Source organism: Simochromis diagramma, unplaced genomic scaffold (genome assembly GCF_900408965.1).
Source record: "Simochromis diagramma unplaced genomic scaffold, fSimDia1.1 OVJJ01000352.1, whole genome shotgun sequence".
NCBI classification, from domain to species: Eukaryota; Metazoa; Chordata; class Actinopteri; order Cichliformes; family Cichlidae; genus Simochromis; species Simochromis diagramma.
Window position 1 is genome coordinate 180,550 of NW_024386759.1, and position 15,290 is coordinate 195,839.

Here is a 15,290-nt window from a genome sequence, read left to right on the forward strand (position 1 = left end):
GTAGTTAGTGTGTAGTTAGTGTGTAGTGTAGTGTGTAGTTAGTGTGTAGTGTGTAGTTAGTGTAGTAGTTAGTGTGTAGTTAGTGTGTAGTTAGTGTGTAGTTAGTGTAGTGTGTAGTTAGTGGTGTAGTGTGTAGTTAGTGTGTAGTGTGTAGTTAGTGTGTTTAGTGTGTGTGTCGTTTAGTTTAGGTAGTGTTGTTTTGTGTCGTGTAGTGTGTTTGTGTGTAGTGGTAGTGTGTCGTGTTTGTGTGTGTTAGTTAGTTGTAGTTAGGTGTAGTCGTTAGTGTGTAGTTGTAGTTCGTGTGTGTGTGTGTGTGTGTGTGTGTAGTTAGTGTGTGTGTGTAGTGTGTAGTGTGTGTTAGTGTTTAGTGTAGTTGTGGTTTAGGTGTTGTTAGTGTGATGTGTTCGTGTGTAGTGTGTAGTAGTGTCAGTGTGTGTGTAGTCTCGTTTTTTTGTGTGTGTCCAGAACAATGAGGCTTGCTGAGTGGTTACAGGTGTTACAGCAGTGGATGTGCATCTGCTGCTGTCAGGCTGCAGGTATCGGGTTTGTTGTTCTCCTTCATCTCATCAGTGGACCACAAATTCTTTTTTGAGTGGAACAAATATTTGATGCAGCACCGCTGTCTGTTCTGTAAATAGTTTGAAATGTTTGTTTAAAAAACGCCTTGGCTGCATTTTTAGGTAAACAGCTGCAAAAAACTTTGTTGTTTGCAAAAGTCTTTGAAGAAGTAACTATATAATTAATTGCCCAACATTGGTCATTATTTACTGTATTTGCAGACAGAGTTACAGACTCTCTCCCAGACCACAGACTCATAATACAGTCAGAGCTTTATAAAAAAAAAAAAAGCAAACAAAAGAAAGTTGTGTTTTCAAAATTGGAGTTCACGTTATTTTTGCTTCCAACAGTGTTAACATGCTACAGGACATGAACAAGATTTTTGTTTTCATTGTCAGTGGGCTAAAGCAGGTAATTAAAAGTAGTCTAACATAAATGTAAATGCTGTAATGTGATTACTTTAATAAACATGTAACTTGGATGGATTTGATGCTGGCGTGACCACAGTGCACACGTCTGCTGTTGCTCACAGTGGTCCAAGGGGACGCTCAGGGAGTTTGTGTGTTCGCTCAGACACATGAAACGTTAGAGGGAACGTTGGTCACCACCACACTTTAGTCTGTGGATTCATTAACGTTAGCTTATGGTTGTTTCTGGAGCATAAATACACAACTCAGACAGGTAGAAGGGGCTCGCTGTTAACTGATTTAGAACCAAAAAGTAGGATTTTAAATTAGACAGGAACAGGGAGCCAGCGCTGGGGTTACAGGCTCCTTAGTGCCCGTCAGCAGGCGAGCAGCTGCATTTGGACCAACTGGAGACCATGAAGAGAGGCCTGGTCCAAACCAAAGTACAGAGAACTGCAGCAGTCCAGTCTGCAAGTACTGAACAGATGAACAACACGTTCACAGACTTTAGCTGGAAGGTTTGGCTTTACCTTGGCTCGCTGTCTCCGATGGACAACGCTGGAGTGGACTACTGCGCTCACCTGACTACACAGTTTGACCTCCAATAGGAAAGATCACCGTCAGCGTGTTAAAAGCTAACTAACTAAACAGGCTGGTCCTTTGGTAAAATTCCCTTCCAGGTTCCTGTGTGTGCCTTTGCTGGTTATAGGAGTGCTTTCAGCCTGTCATACTCAGCCGCCTCCACAGGACGCTGGTTAACTCTGCACTCGCCTGCCTGCTCACCCTCCAATGCTCCCTTTTCACTGGTGCAATATCCATGTGGATTACTGGAAACGCTGCCTGGACTCATTCTCTTCTTCTCCTCACCAAGACCACATCCTTTCACTGATCTGTGCCACCTCCTGGCAAACATTATCCCGTGTGAGTGTACGATACAGAACGCCGAACTAGATCCTGCTGTTTGTGCTGGGCTTTACTAGATTGGTTAACAATGATCGCCTCAGGTGCTGGTGGGCAGCAGGGTGCCGGTAGAAATGTGCTACTCTTACATGAAGACAAAAGAAGAGGCAACAAGAGAGAAGGAAAGGCAGGCGTGTGGCAGTGAGGGACTGTTACAGGGAGAGAGCTGGCTGATATGATGGAGACAGAAGGAAAGAAGGCAGATATATGCAGGAGAGCAAGCAAAGTTCAAACTGTTCCATCATGGTGTGGACAGGAAGTGAAATGGAGGAGAAGATAAAATAGTCTGGTGGAGGTAAGTGTCAGACAGGATCATGACTGTGGAGCTGGAAATTAAAGGAGTGACGCTGAATGTCAGTGTGTCCCCCAACGAGCAGGTGGAAGAAGGATGAATGGAGGAAGCTCAGAGGATAATGTACCTGTGCAGGTGTGCAGCTGTGGCACTCTAACCAGGCTGTCTGGTACATTATAGAGGAGTACCAGTCCATGCAGAGGGGACAAAGTGGGTGGCCTCTGTCCCTTAGCAGGGTCGTGGACCAACTATTGATCATGTGCCTCACCACATGCGACAAGGTGTAAAGACAGGCGGCAGCGGATCTGTGGAAGCTGTGATGTTTCTTACATGTCATTCTGTTTTCACTGCGCATTCAACCATACTACGTCCACGCGTGTGCTGTGTTGATAACATTCTGTCATTTCCACGGTACAAAAGTGGGACAGCTCTTAGAGCCAAGCCTTCTGTTTGTGTGGGTGTCCCCAGCACGCGCACGCAGGAAGTTCCTTTCCTGTCGAGAACGCGAGATGACGTAAGCTGCTTGCCGCGCAGTGATGATGGCGGTTCGTGAACGCGCAGTAAAAGTAATGGCTGCTCTGGATCGGCGGGTTCCTAGCCTCGATGATTTCGTGGGTCAAAGCTGGACTGCCTGGGCCGATTGGGCGGGCATGACGCCGGCGGATGGTAAGGAAACACCCTGACACAAACACTGATCGGTACGGAGCCATTTAACGGAAGCAGCAGTGTTTATTTTCGCGGAAACGCAGGACAGAGCTAAACATGTTACCCAAACAAAGACCCTACCGGGTCCTAGTGCTGGGTGGGTAACATGTTGGTCTTCACTAGGTTACAAAAATTATAATTGTAAGGACACAGTCATTGTAGCATGATTTTCACCTGTGTGGTCATAAAACAGTCTGCAGCGTTTAGGGGAGACCATTCGTGTGGAGAAAACCGGCAGGGCTGGCTGACATCAGAGCGGAAGGAGGCTAGTGTGGACGGCTGGCCGTGGAAAGCGAGGATACAAGCTACCATGCGAGCCCGACTAGCCGGTGGCGACGAGGTAGTTAGCATCAGCATGCTAACGCTAGCAGCAGCCGGATTCAGAGCAGACGCCGGTGACGGAGGAGGAGTCTGACGCTTCTGCACCGCTGGCCCATCCTGTGATAGAAGGAAACATTTTGTGTGTCGTTCCCACTTCGCTTCCTTCGTTTCCTAAACAATGATACTCGTGGACTCGCCACACGATTCCTCATATATGTGGCTTCTGCCCACAGTGTTCTTGCTAGCTTAAACCCTCTGTTTGGCGTTTCTCCAGTGCTGCTCTGCCCATTAACTGTCAGATAGTCTCCCCACCACCCAGTGCCATTAGCTACTGCCTGCTGATCGTATACTTGGACTACGAGTAATTCCTGAAGAAACGGTTGATCTGAGTCAATTACATAACACAGCTTATTAATATGGGCTATGTGTGATGTAAGATGAGCATTACTAATGATGATACCAACATCACAGCTGACAGTGGCTGTCTTGAACATGTGTTTCAGGGCCTGATGTGGATGACTGCAATAAGAATGGCAAAAAGGCTGCAGAGGCAATGTCACTCAGTAAAGAGGGTAAGTGTGCAGGTTGGAAACATGCCTCATACTTATGGATCTCAGCTTTTCTAACAAACACACCTTTGCACATACACATGCTGGATGCTGGTCTGTGTGTATGACACCACAACTCAGGGGTACCTGACAGTGCGTGTGAGGATCACACGGCCATAAGAGCCAGACAAGGCTGATCTGAAGCCCCCACTGTTCTTAGTTTGAATCTGCTGTGGAGCTTTGGTTAAAAAACTTTGGCCAGACTCAGAATGTTTCGTCAAAGTTTAACAATGAAGAGTCTTCACAGAGCTCACGCTGAGTTTCAGATCGCTTATCGTGAACACAGCTTTTGTTGGAAATAGGCTTAAATTTCTATTTTTCTTTTGTAGTTATATTAACAGCTTATAACACTACACAAGCCACATGCTTTGTAATGCTGTGCATTGTAACACGCGTCTGTGATGACGGTGTGTTGGAGCGTATTTGGCACGTAGAGGAGCGTGAGTGTTTGGCACGTGCACGCCAGCTTCGTCGTTCTAAGTGAAGCTTTGCAGCGTTTCCAGCCTGACCGGCCTGTGGTTCCAGCTAGCACCAAGCTCCTGCTCATGGTGCACATCAGGGGAACCTCACCAGTTGATGCCATCATTTACAACCCGATTTTTATGTCATAAAGGTTTGTGTTTGTAACAAAGTGCACACTAAGGTTGGGCGACTGGACGTGTTCACCGACGACAGGCTGATCTGACTCCTCCATCATTGTCTAACTGCTTCGATCGAGGGCTGGATAGCGTTAGCTTCTATAAAGTGTGCACGTCCAAACTTCTGTTTGGCAAACTTTTACTCACAGTTATTGGCTTCCACATACCGACGTGTTGGCGTGTGGCTGTGCGTGAATATGTGTTTGTGCCGCTGTGCTGCAGATGCATGAAAACAGCCAGCTTCTTATTAAGACCACCGGGAGGCTGACTGGCCCGTCACTGGTCAGGGCAGCGGATGCATTCTGGTCCCCAGTCGGGTGGATTCACGTGAGCCTGGCTGAGCACTGTCGTGTGATCATCCTGTATACCTGCACGCCTGCTCCTGGGGCGGGATGTTGACTTGCACATACATACATACTGTTTGACCCAGAAACCGGGGAGTTTATTTGTGAGCAGGGGAAGAAGTGGATGGCTATCAGCCGCTAAAATGTCTTTACTGACTTATAATTCTGCTAATGCGCTCATGCTGTTTTCTCTAAGACACGGCTCCACTCATAACGCCTTCAGTAGACACACGGGACTCTTTCACTGACAAACACAAGCTTGAAAAGAGGAGATGTGTTGGTGAGCACAGAGCTCATCACATCATTTCAATAAACACGCTCGGCCTGTTTTTGGAGATGATGTGAGAGGATACCTGCTCCCCACAGTGTTCAGCATGTGTGCACCATGATGCTGTGCACATTCAGAGCACGCGTCAGCGAGAGGGAGCACTCAGCTTTAGTAGTTTAGAAGTATTTAGGATCTCGCACCAAGTGAAAGATGCTAACAGCACCACAAGGTGCTCTTTGTGCCTATGACGCGTGAAAACTGCCGACCTTAAATGACAGAAACGAGAGTCACAGCTGGTTTACTGTTCGGTGTGCGGGGAGACGTTCACGTGGAGACGTTCACGTGGAGACTTTCAAACACCTTTTCAGCTGGTGGATACATTTGTGCTGCTGCTACATTTTGCAGCGATAGTTTCACGGCATGTTTTGCAAAGACTGCATTTTGTTCGACATCCTCCCGTGAAATCCGAACGACATGCAGAGAGCTTAATATTTCCATGGCAACCTGTACTCAATGGTTACCATAAAGCCACTTTAACCATTGTACGTGGAAAAACCCGCGATACGTTGAGTATATTCGATATATCGCACACCCATACCTTGGTAGTGAGTGAAACAAAGCCTGAAAATGTCATCACATTCAACTGAGTCTGCAAATACTAAGCCCCGACTTACAGCTTCTCCATGGAACAGGCTACACAGTAGAAGCAGATCCAGCAGCACAGCAGGCTACGAGCATGTCAGTCGCAAGAAGCACGCCTGATCTGCACGTGCAGATTTAGGATGTTTGAAACCGTAGGTTCCTCTAAGTGAGAGTACGTCTTTCTGTGTTCTCCACTCTTCTTCAAGACATGTCCATCTTTGGCCTCTACCCTGGCCATGACGACTTCTACCTGGTGGTTTGCAGCCACTGCGGGCAGGTCGTGAAGCCACAGGCCTTTGAAAAGCACTGCGAGCGGAGACATGGGCCTGTGGCCAAGCTGTACGCCCGCTTACGCTCTCCCACCCCGGCACCACAACCCCAACAGAGAAGCCATCACGGCCCCTCTCCTCCTCATGGGACCAACGCTGCTTCGTGGGAGGGTCGAAACCAGGGAGTCGGGCAGCTCCGGGCGGCTCCACCTTCACCCGTCACACCACCACAGTACAGATACTCGAAGACTTCCAAGGACGGAGTGCGGTAAGAACACAGTCCAGTCAAAATGTCCGAGCTTGATTAAAGCAATAATAGATGATGTCAGCTGTTCAGAGTGTAGTGGCTAGCTTGGATTGGACGTGCAATGATTTTGTTCGTCTAAATCCTCTGTACAAATGTTGTAATGTGTTCTTATATCTAATTGAAATGACAAACAGCGAGTGTTGGCCTCTCTTTGTAGCGAGTCATCCAAACCACACAGCAGCACATTAATGACTAACCTTTAAACCTGATGCTCTTTGTCACTGTGCTGTGTTTACATTATTAGCCCTAGCTCTGTAGCTAGCTGAAGCTCCAGTGAGCCCATAGTCATAATCTTTGATCAGGTAATAGCAGAACCGTATGTTCTGGTGCATCATGTTTAGATGGAAGCTAGCACCATAGATCCTCCATGGATGCTGACTGTAGAATAACACCTGTCATAACAGCCAAGCTAAACCTTTTCTTGGGGATGAAAGGCTGTTGGCTGTTTTTGAACTCGGTGCTTGCTGGAGTCTGGGGACCACAGACAGGGTTGCACCCAGAAATGAGGTGGGACTTGTCTGTGGTAGAATCTGTCTCAGCTCATCGCCGCTCGAGTTTTCTCTCAAATACACATTTGACTTTTTTATTTTCGAGTTTTGGTGAGTTGAAGCCCTTTGGCGTGTCCTGATGTGTGCTACGCTGTAACCTGCTCGTGGCAGCACCCGTTACATCGTTCCAGCTTGTAGGAAAAGATTGGTGTTTGGAGAGAAGCCGGCATGAAAGTGGGCATCTTCTTCAGTTCCTGACTTCCTGTCATACTTGGTGGAGCGTGGTGGATTATCATGTTAAAGTTATTAATCACTGAGTGTCGAGCTTACAGCTCAGTACAAAAGCCTCACACACCTTTCTATCCAAACCTTGTGTTTGCGACCAATCAGCACAGAGCTGTGTTAGAGAGACGAACACATGATCTGAGAGAGCACAGCTAATGTAGAGCGCAGGACTGAAACATTAGAGCCCTCTTATTCATACATGGTTGTTTTTCATTGGCTACGATGACAAACTGTGAACTTCTTCTCTCGTCACCAAGACACTCCCCACTGGAGAAGTCCCACAGCAGTCACTTTGACTCTTCGGTATTCAAGCAGCCACCACCTCTCGAGCCTCCCATGAGCTCCCCACCTCCGTCTCTCAGAGATCCCCCTTGGCCACACGGAGCTACTCCGCCTGGTAGATCTTCACCCAGTGACAGGCACCCCACAGTGAGAAAGGATTCCACTCAAACCTCCGCTGCCACACGCCACCGCATCCCCAGACCCTACAACAAAGTGGCTTCCAGTGAGTACAAGTTCAGACGTGCAGGCAATAGAGAAAGTAGATGTCAGTAGAAGTGTGGTGCGTTCCCGAATAAGTCGGAAGTCGATGCCAAGTTTTAAAGGTTTTTGTTTCCCACTCGGAAAGTCCGAGCCAACCAATGTGACCCGAGGTAGCAATCCAAGATGGCGGCACTGTTAAAACAAGCCGAGCGTCACTCCGAGCTATTCTGGAACGCTGCGTTCATGTGTCTGTGCGATATCCTTGTTCTGTTTGAGTCTGCAGCCGGCGTCTGCTGACACACAGCGTGACGCGCTGTGATGCATCATGAAGGATCAGTCTGCCGCGCTGCAGCCGCGCTGCAGCCGCGCTGCAGCCGCGCTGCAGCCGCGCTGCAGCTGGGCAGACGGCCGTTTGCTTTCAAATAGAATGCAACCGTGTGGACAACAGAGACGTGAGCTTGTGCTGTCACACTGTGGCTCACGTGGCTTCTGTGTGTCCTCAGAGAGGAAGTGCGACTTGGACAAACACTGCGGCGTCCTTGACCCCGACAGGAAGAAAGTGTGCACCCGCCTCCTGACATGCAATGTAAGCAACACACACACACACACGTGCTGTCCCATGTTAGTGCTTCAATGTGGGTAAGTACAGGGTGAGGCGTGCTGTCAGGCTGTGACCCAGTGACAGGGCAGCGTGTGGGCTTCGAGCCTGTCCGCCATGTTCAGCCCTCACGCACACTCATCATGCTCTTATCACTGAACGTTTGTGTAAACCTGTGTGTCATGTTTGTGTGTCACATGTCATTCTGTCATTGAAGTTGTCCTGCACAGCCGTGAGTCCTTTTTGTTTTCCACTGGATCGATCTCCTCAACAATGTGATATCAAATATGTGACAGTTTTCCACAGTGGAGATTCCCATTGTAGTCTTCACCACAGCTCTCCCACTTTCAAACTGGTGTGAGGTCCAGTCTGTCCCAAACTCGGTGTCTTTCCATCTTGTGTTGAGCTCTGGAAGCACCAATAAAGCCTATTCTTCATAATATTTCCGGAAACATCTTCTGTGTTCTTTACACGTCACCATAGGTGTGGCTGGGGCAGTGAACAGGACACGTGCAGTGCATCAACACAACACGCTCTGACAGTGATTCACACACGGCTCCAACCTGCCACGGAGCATCCTGGCAGCTCGTTTGGACTCACCTGTGGACAGAAACAGGTGGCGGCCATACGTCAGTCACACCTGAAGCCAGTTACACTGGAGGGAGGTTCACAACACGCTGTGGCTGAGCTCCCTGCACAGAAGACAACAGCTGATAAAAGACTGCAGTGAAGGAACAACTCCAAGCTGTTCTGCAGACTCGAACTGTCCATCGACATGTGAAGGAAACGAAAGGCAGGAGAGCCAGGACCGCCCACTGCTGGGACAGGAAAAAGCCGCCTTGGAGTTTACCACAGTGCACGACGAGACCATCAGAGAACAGAGCGAGGCCTACCAAGGAGACGACACAGTAGCTACGGTGCAGGTTGCTGCCTCTGGCCTGACGGTGTGCGAGGCATCATGAGATCTGAAGACTACCAGTGTAGGGTCAGTGTGAGACAGCAGGACCAGGACCCCGACACGCCTCTGTTTGTGTGAAGACGACACGCTAATCTGAATCCCACTGATCACGCATGGAGACGTGTCAGAACTGCGCCCTCCAGATCGCAGTTTGCAAAAGGAGAGCGGTCGACCATCGCAGGCCAGACGTGCAGCTTGTTGATGACAGAGGTGACCGACTGCAGTTATTCTTCTGAGCTGTGTGTGAAACGCTGTCAAGTCTTTAGTGTTGATCCACTGCACATACAGGAAGTAAACATGTGTACACCAAAACAGCTCTGTGGGAGAAATGGTGCTTCTACTGGGAGCAACCATTTCAGCCATGGCTGTCCTGGGACACTGGGGGGTTCGTACGGGCGCTTCATTAATGGGGGACAACTTGTGCTGTGTTCAGATGAAAATGTCCTCGACTGTGGGAGGAGTTTAATGTGGACTCTATAGGTGGGGGATGATGTCATCTTTCAAAAGCACTGTTATACTGTCCTGTTGTTGAAAGAATCGATTCTGAAACTCCACAGTATCCAGTCAGTCCCAGTCACACAGGCCTGCTCAGATCCACAGCAAACACACAATCTGATCTGTCCTTCCCTCAGATTCACTCCATCCACCAGAGGAGGAAGGTGGTGGGCCGCAGCAAGAACTTTGACCAGCTAGTGGCAGAACTCAAGACCAGGGTTCGAGAGAAAGGGAGCCCAGCCCTGGAGGGAGGCTCCTCGACGGGACAGTCCCTCAGCCCAGAGGCCCCCAGGGAGCAAGCTGGTACTCCACACTGCAGGAGACCTTTGGTCACCCTCCCTGCCTTCAGGTTGTGAAGAATGCTGAAGCTAAGGATGCTTATAGAAGAAGTTAGGACTCTTCTAGAGATAAATAATCATCTTTTTACTGATTATAGCAGCTCAAACATGGTTTGGCTTGCAGGATTCATGTGTAGTCAGCTGCTGGAAAACATGCTGGGAAACTGTTTTATCAAGCAGCTAACAGCTGCTGCTGTAACATAGACGTGCTGGACTGATGGTCTGCTAAACTAACACCCAGGTGTTCGTTCTGTTACATAATCCCCAGCTTCTCAGATGAGTCCACCAGTTCCCGGCTCAGTACAGCGTGTGCATCAAGTGTAGGGAAGGAGCTGATGTGGTGCTGCTGAGGGTGTAACTGGATCTGGATGGTCCTGTGTGTGTGTTCTAGTTGGCCTACGGCTGTGGTAGAGAGTGCCCCAGAGGAGGAGAGCCAGCGGTCGGATGAGGGTAATCCCAGAGTCCCCTCGCCTCTGGTCCACGGACGAATCTCGAGCGATGAAAGCGAGGCAGAAGGAAACGACGAGCGAGCTGAGTTTCCATCTTCGGCTGCGCATCCCAGACCAGCGGCGGTGAGACTTACTGGGGCTCAGCAGCCACAGAGCCCAGCCTCTGATCACCACAGGCTGAGACGTTACACAGGGACAGGAGGACGCCCATGCTGTGTCCTGATGTCCCCAAGGACACACAGCAGACAGACACACAACAGACACACAGCAAACAGACACACACACAACAGACACACAGCAGACAGACACACAGCAGGCGCACAGCAGACAGACACACAGCAGACAGACACACAGCAGACAGACACACAGCAGACAGACACACAGCAGACAGACACACACAGGAGACACACACAGCAGACAGACACACACACAACAGACACACACACAACAGACACATACACAGGAGACGCACACACAGCAGGTGCACACACAGGAGACACACAGCAGACACACACACAGCAGGCGCACAGCAGACAGGCACACAGCAGACACACACACACACACACAGGTCTCATTATCACAGGCTGTGATAATGAGACCTGTGTGTGTGTTGTGGGTGTGTGTGTGTGTGTGTGTGTGTGTGTGTGTGTGTGTGTGTGTGATTGCAGTGGTGCCACAGGTTCTTGCACGCTGTCAGGCACTTCTCTGAGAGACTGACTGCAAACGGTGCTTAAATAGATACAAATACAAAAGTAGACGTGTGAAAAGCAACTCAAAGGATTTTGTGAAGTTCCAAAACAAACAGTTGTGTTGAATGTAAACTCAGACAGCATCATATCTGCACAGCCTCTGTGCTCGATGTTTAAAGGTGTGTTCTTGTTTTTAAAGGTGTGCTCGTTCGGAAGCCGTGTGTTGGGTCAGGGCATCTACACGTTTGACAGGAGACTACACCACCTGAGGTCTGCCTTCAGCAGCATGCTGGAACAGCACATCAGCGCCCATCTTTGGAAGTAAGACGTCCCTGTGAACAGAGCTTCATGTGAATATATGTGTGTTTACTACTCAGAGTTACTGTCAGCAGCTGTGGTGCAACAATGGAACGACCCACGGACACCGGGGTCCGTGTCAGTACTGGGAGCACCCTGACTGCACCCTGCACAGGTAGTCCTCCAGGCTGTGTGCTTTGCAGCTGGTTTGCTGCCTTCCCTGCACAGCCTCAACAGCATGCAGGAGTCTCCAGGAGATGGACAGATGCTGCAGGAGGTGCTTAACCCACATCAAGACTGGTGTCTGCTCCTTTGTGTGGGAACTCTGAGCACTGCCAGAGCCCCACAGGACGATCTGCAGCAGGCCACTGGTGTGAATGTCTCTGACATTATATTCTGTGCTTTAGACAGAGCAGTTCACCCTGACTGTGACACACATGGAGATGCTGACTGTAGCCTAGTTCAGCACGACAGGTTTGGTTGTCAGTCAGTGCTGATGTGGGAGCATGCCCTGACACTGTCAGCCGTGAACAGCAGCATGGAAAAGAGTTGGAGCTGCTTTGATTCACTGTAAAAAGCCCAAACATTATCAAACAGTGTAGCATCCTTTTGTTCCTGACACAGGAAATGTGTGAGACACTGTCCTGCTGGAAGCTTCCATTAGAAAATGGATGCACTGTGTTGATAAAGCGATGGATGCAGTCGGCAACAATACAGGTAGGCTGTGGCATTAAAACCACTCGGTCCATAACGTCACATCAGTGTGACTCGTTCAGGCAAAGCCGGACAGACAGAGCAGCAGTGTGAAATGCTCACGATGCCACGTGTAATGTTCTTCCTCCATCAGATGCTTGGTCTGAGCTTGAGCAGGTCCTGAGGAACTGTCGTATGGCAGCAGTTTCCTGCTAACAACGTGTGTCTGCACACAGCACAGGGGCTGACATACTGGGCAGTGCAGGAACAGACACTCAGGGCTTACATGTTACAGCAGCACAAACAAGGCTGGCACAGAGGTGCACCCTGGGTTGTTTGGTTCAACGCCCCCTCAGAAGATGACCTCACAGTGCTGTCTGGGCTTTATGTTCCCCGTGGCAGGGTGAGGCGGGGGTGTGGCCACTGTAAACATGGCTGTGCTGTCAGACACTGCAGGTGGGCTCATCTGTTCTTTTTTCCCTCTGTCCAGGAAAATACCTCAAGCTGCAGACCTTCAGTCTCCTCCTCCTCCAGCCAAGACCATCACATCCGTGTCTCCCACCATCATGTCCTCCTCTTCATCACATTCTAAGGTTCGCACAGGAAGTCATATTAGCTCCTCCCTCAAAACGGCGTCATCCTCATCATCTTCCAGTCGAGGGCCGGGGAGGCCCCCGACATCCACGCAGTTAGAGAACTACGGGAGCAATAGCAGCAGCAGCATCGCCGGTAGTCACGGCGCGCCTGCGGCGACGCGCTACACCGGTCCCGGGCGACCCAAGAATCCAGTCGGACGTCCCAGCAAGCAAATGCTGAAGCTGCGAGAGCAAGTCGCTACAGCCGCTGTTCTCCGCAAGCGCAAAGTCCCATCCCAGGAAGGAGAGCACTCGGGTCCCGACAGGAACTGCATCGTCCTCCAGGACAGGGGCCGCCCGCCTTCCAACACGTCGTCTTTATCTTCCAAAGCGCACACACAGACCAATGGCACGCTCTCCCCCAGCAGCAAACCCCACCCCCAGCCTTCCCCCACAGACGCCCAGTCGCCGAGCACAAAGGCTATTTGGACTTACAGACGGACACACCCTCCTCTGGGGGACCCTTCTCCCACCGCTAATTCCCACACTCGTGCTTGCGTGGGAGACTCAGGGCTGCACGGGCTGGGCAGCGGGAGGGTCTTTGAGCACCAGATGGGAACGGTGAAGAAACGCAAAGCTGGTCGTACGGAGGATAACGCTCCCTCCTCTAAGCCTTCAACCCACTGCCTGACTTCCTCCTCTTCTTCCAGCTCTGCCACTTCGTCTCCACGCTCAAACTTCTACCCCTGGAAAGACAATAAAAGCGGGACGCTTTCTGGGGGTGTGGAGAAGAAACTGGGCACACAGAAGGTAGGTTTGGACGAGGGGAAATGGGTGTACTGAGCAGTTCCAGTCCACACTTGGCCCCTGCAAAGGCGACTAGGAGTAACCCTTGAAGCTCTTTTGAGAACGGAGTGGTTTCTGTTGTGTTTCTGCTTGTATGGCTGCGTTAGTGAGGGCGGCCTCTGCCTGTGCAGCTACCTCACAGCTCGTCACCTGTGTTCACTGGTGTAGCTGATGAGACTGCCTCTGCACAGCTGAAAGGATGCTGCCAGTCAGACAGTTTGTACCGTGCAACCAGCTCAGTGCCTCACAGTGCATGTAGAGGAATCATGTTTCTGCATAGACGCAGCAGTTTACTGCTGACGTGTTGAAGGTGCAGCTGCTGCCCTCTGGGTAATTACAAAGTGCCATAGATAAGTCAGGTCATACTCCTCAGAGTCTTTGTTGTCAGCGACATAGTCTTGGACTAGACTAACACAGGTCTGCTGCAAGGTATTAAAAATGACTATTACTCAACCGAGAGCTGTTTCCATGACGATCAGTGACGCCCAGCAGCGGTGGACAGAAATTCCCGCCACGCTCCGAGGAGCTGGTGAAATACTCCACAGGCTGACTCGGTCTTAAACTGGCTCTGTGTGAAACATGGATCTTTGTTTAATATGAAGTGAATGCAAAGAGCAGCTGTCTAAACAAAAGTAATAATTTGACTAATTTTCTTTTGTCCTACAGCCAAAACTGCACCATTAAGTGTGCCTGCCTTACAAGCCACGATGAGGGAGCCAGCTCTGCTCAGTCCAGGACTGAGCCAACAGGACTGTGTGTGTCTGTGTGTGCCTTCTGTCTGTGGAGCGTACGCTCGGGTGTGGATGTGACCGCTTGTTTGTATGTGCAGTGTCGATGTAGTGTGGATCGCAGCTGGGTGTGTAGGTCTGGGTGAGTGAAGGAGGGTGGGAGGAAGTTCAGAGCGTATGGATTTAGAAATACCTCACGACCATCTGGTTATGCTGCTAAATGAAATGTTGGTTTATAAAAATTGATTAAAAATGTCATTTTCACTTGGTTTCTGTCACTTCTTTATCACTTTGGAAATGTGCTCTCATGTTGGGCTGAATTCAGTGGTGCACGTTTTACAATTAGAAACTAGATGATGTGACTGCATTAACACATATTTATCCCCACAGCTGCCTCAAGCTGCTTTGTTATTAGAGACTGCTGTAATAGAGGGAAACCCCAACAATGACCCTCTGACAGAACCGGGCTGAGGAGGGGGCAGCCGTCACGCCTGGTAGGGAGTGAGGGGACACGTGGAAGGTGGCCAGGGCTTAAATGATTAAATGCAAAGAGTGAGTGAAGACACGCAGCAGATTCAGGGTCACCTGATCCAGCCTTAACTACATACTTGATCATCTTAAAAGTCTGACATCTATTAGGGGGATATGGTACTATGAAGATTGTGTATGAGGAGCAGAATTTGAGTCTGGATCAACAGGCAGACTGTCTCGAGTACCTGTCAGTACTCTGGCTGCAGCATGTTGGAACAAATAAAGGAAACGGGACATTTTTAGGATCGCCTAATATCAAATTACTGCAGTCCAAGCTACATCTAATAAATGCACAAACTAGTTTTTCAGCATTACTCTGAGACAAGATCTTTATAATTTTAGATTTTTTTTTTTTGTGCATTTGCATTTTGCGCACTGAAGGACATCTCTTGGTCACAGGCCAAGGTAATGCCATCCAGAGGAAGAATCTGCTTAGATACCATATTTCTAAGACTTTCAGGGCCGAGTACAATAACCTCAGTTTGATCTGAATTAAGAAGCAGAAAGTTAGCGGCCAT

The 15,290-nt window shown here is 49.6% G+C and overlaps 1 protein-coding gene across 2 annotated transcripts; it reads left to right on the forward strand.

Annotated features, from left to right (window-relative positions):
• The first annotated feature begins 2,655 nt into the window (after window positions 1–2,655).
• Window positions 2,656–14,321, forward strand: atxn7l2a (ataxin 7-like 2a). 2 transcript variants are annotated; one of them, XM_040028928.1, is made up of 10 exons: window positions 2,657–2,883; window positions 3,747–3,815; window positions 5,950–6,280; window positions 7,350–7,597; window positions 8,079–8,161; window positions 9,764–9,975; window positions 10,356–10,536; window positions 11,302–11,423; window positions 12,583–13,477; window positions 14,180–14,321. In XM_040028928.1, exons 1-10 carry the CDS (start codon window positions 2,754–2,756, stop codon window positions 14,195–14,197), a joined length of 2,289 nt encoding a protein of 762 aa, XP_039884862.1. In that variant the 5' UTR covers window positions 2,657–2,753; the 3' UTR covers window positions 14,198–14,321. The 2 variants fall into 2 exon arrangements, with proteins under 2 accessions (XP_039884853.1, XP_039884862.1); XM_040028919.1 differs by having other exon boundaries at window positions 2,656–2,883; window positions 12,583–14,291.
• Window positions 14,322–15,290: the final 969 nt, after the last annotated feature.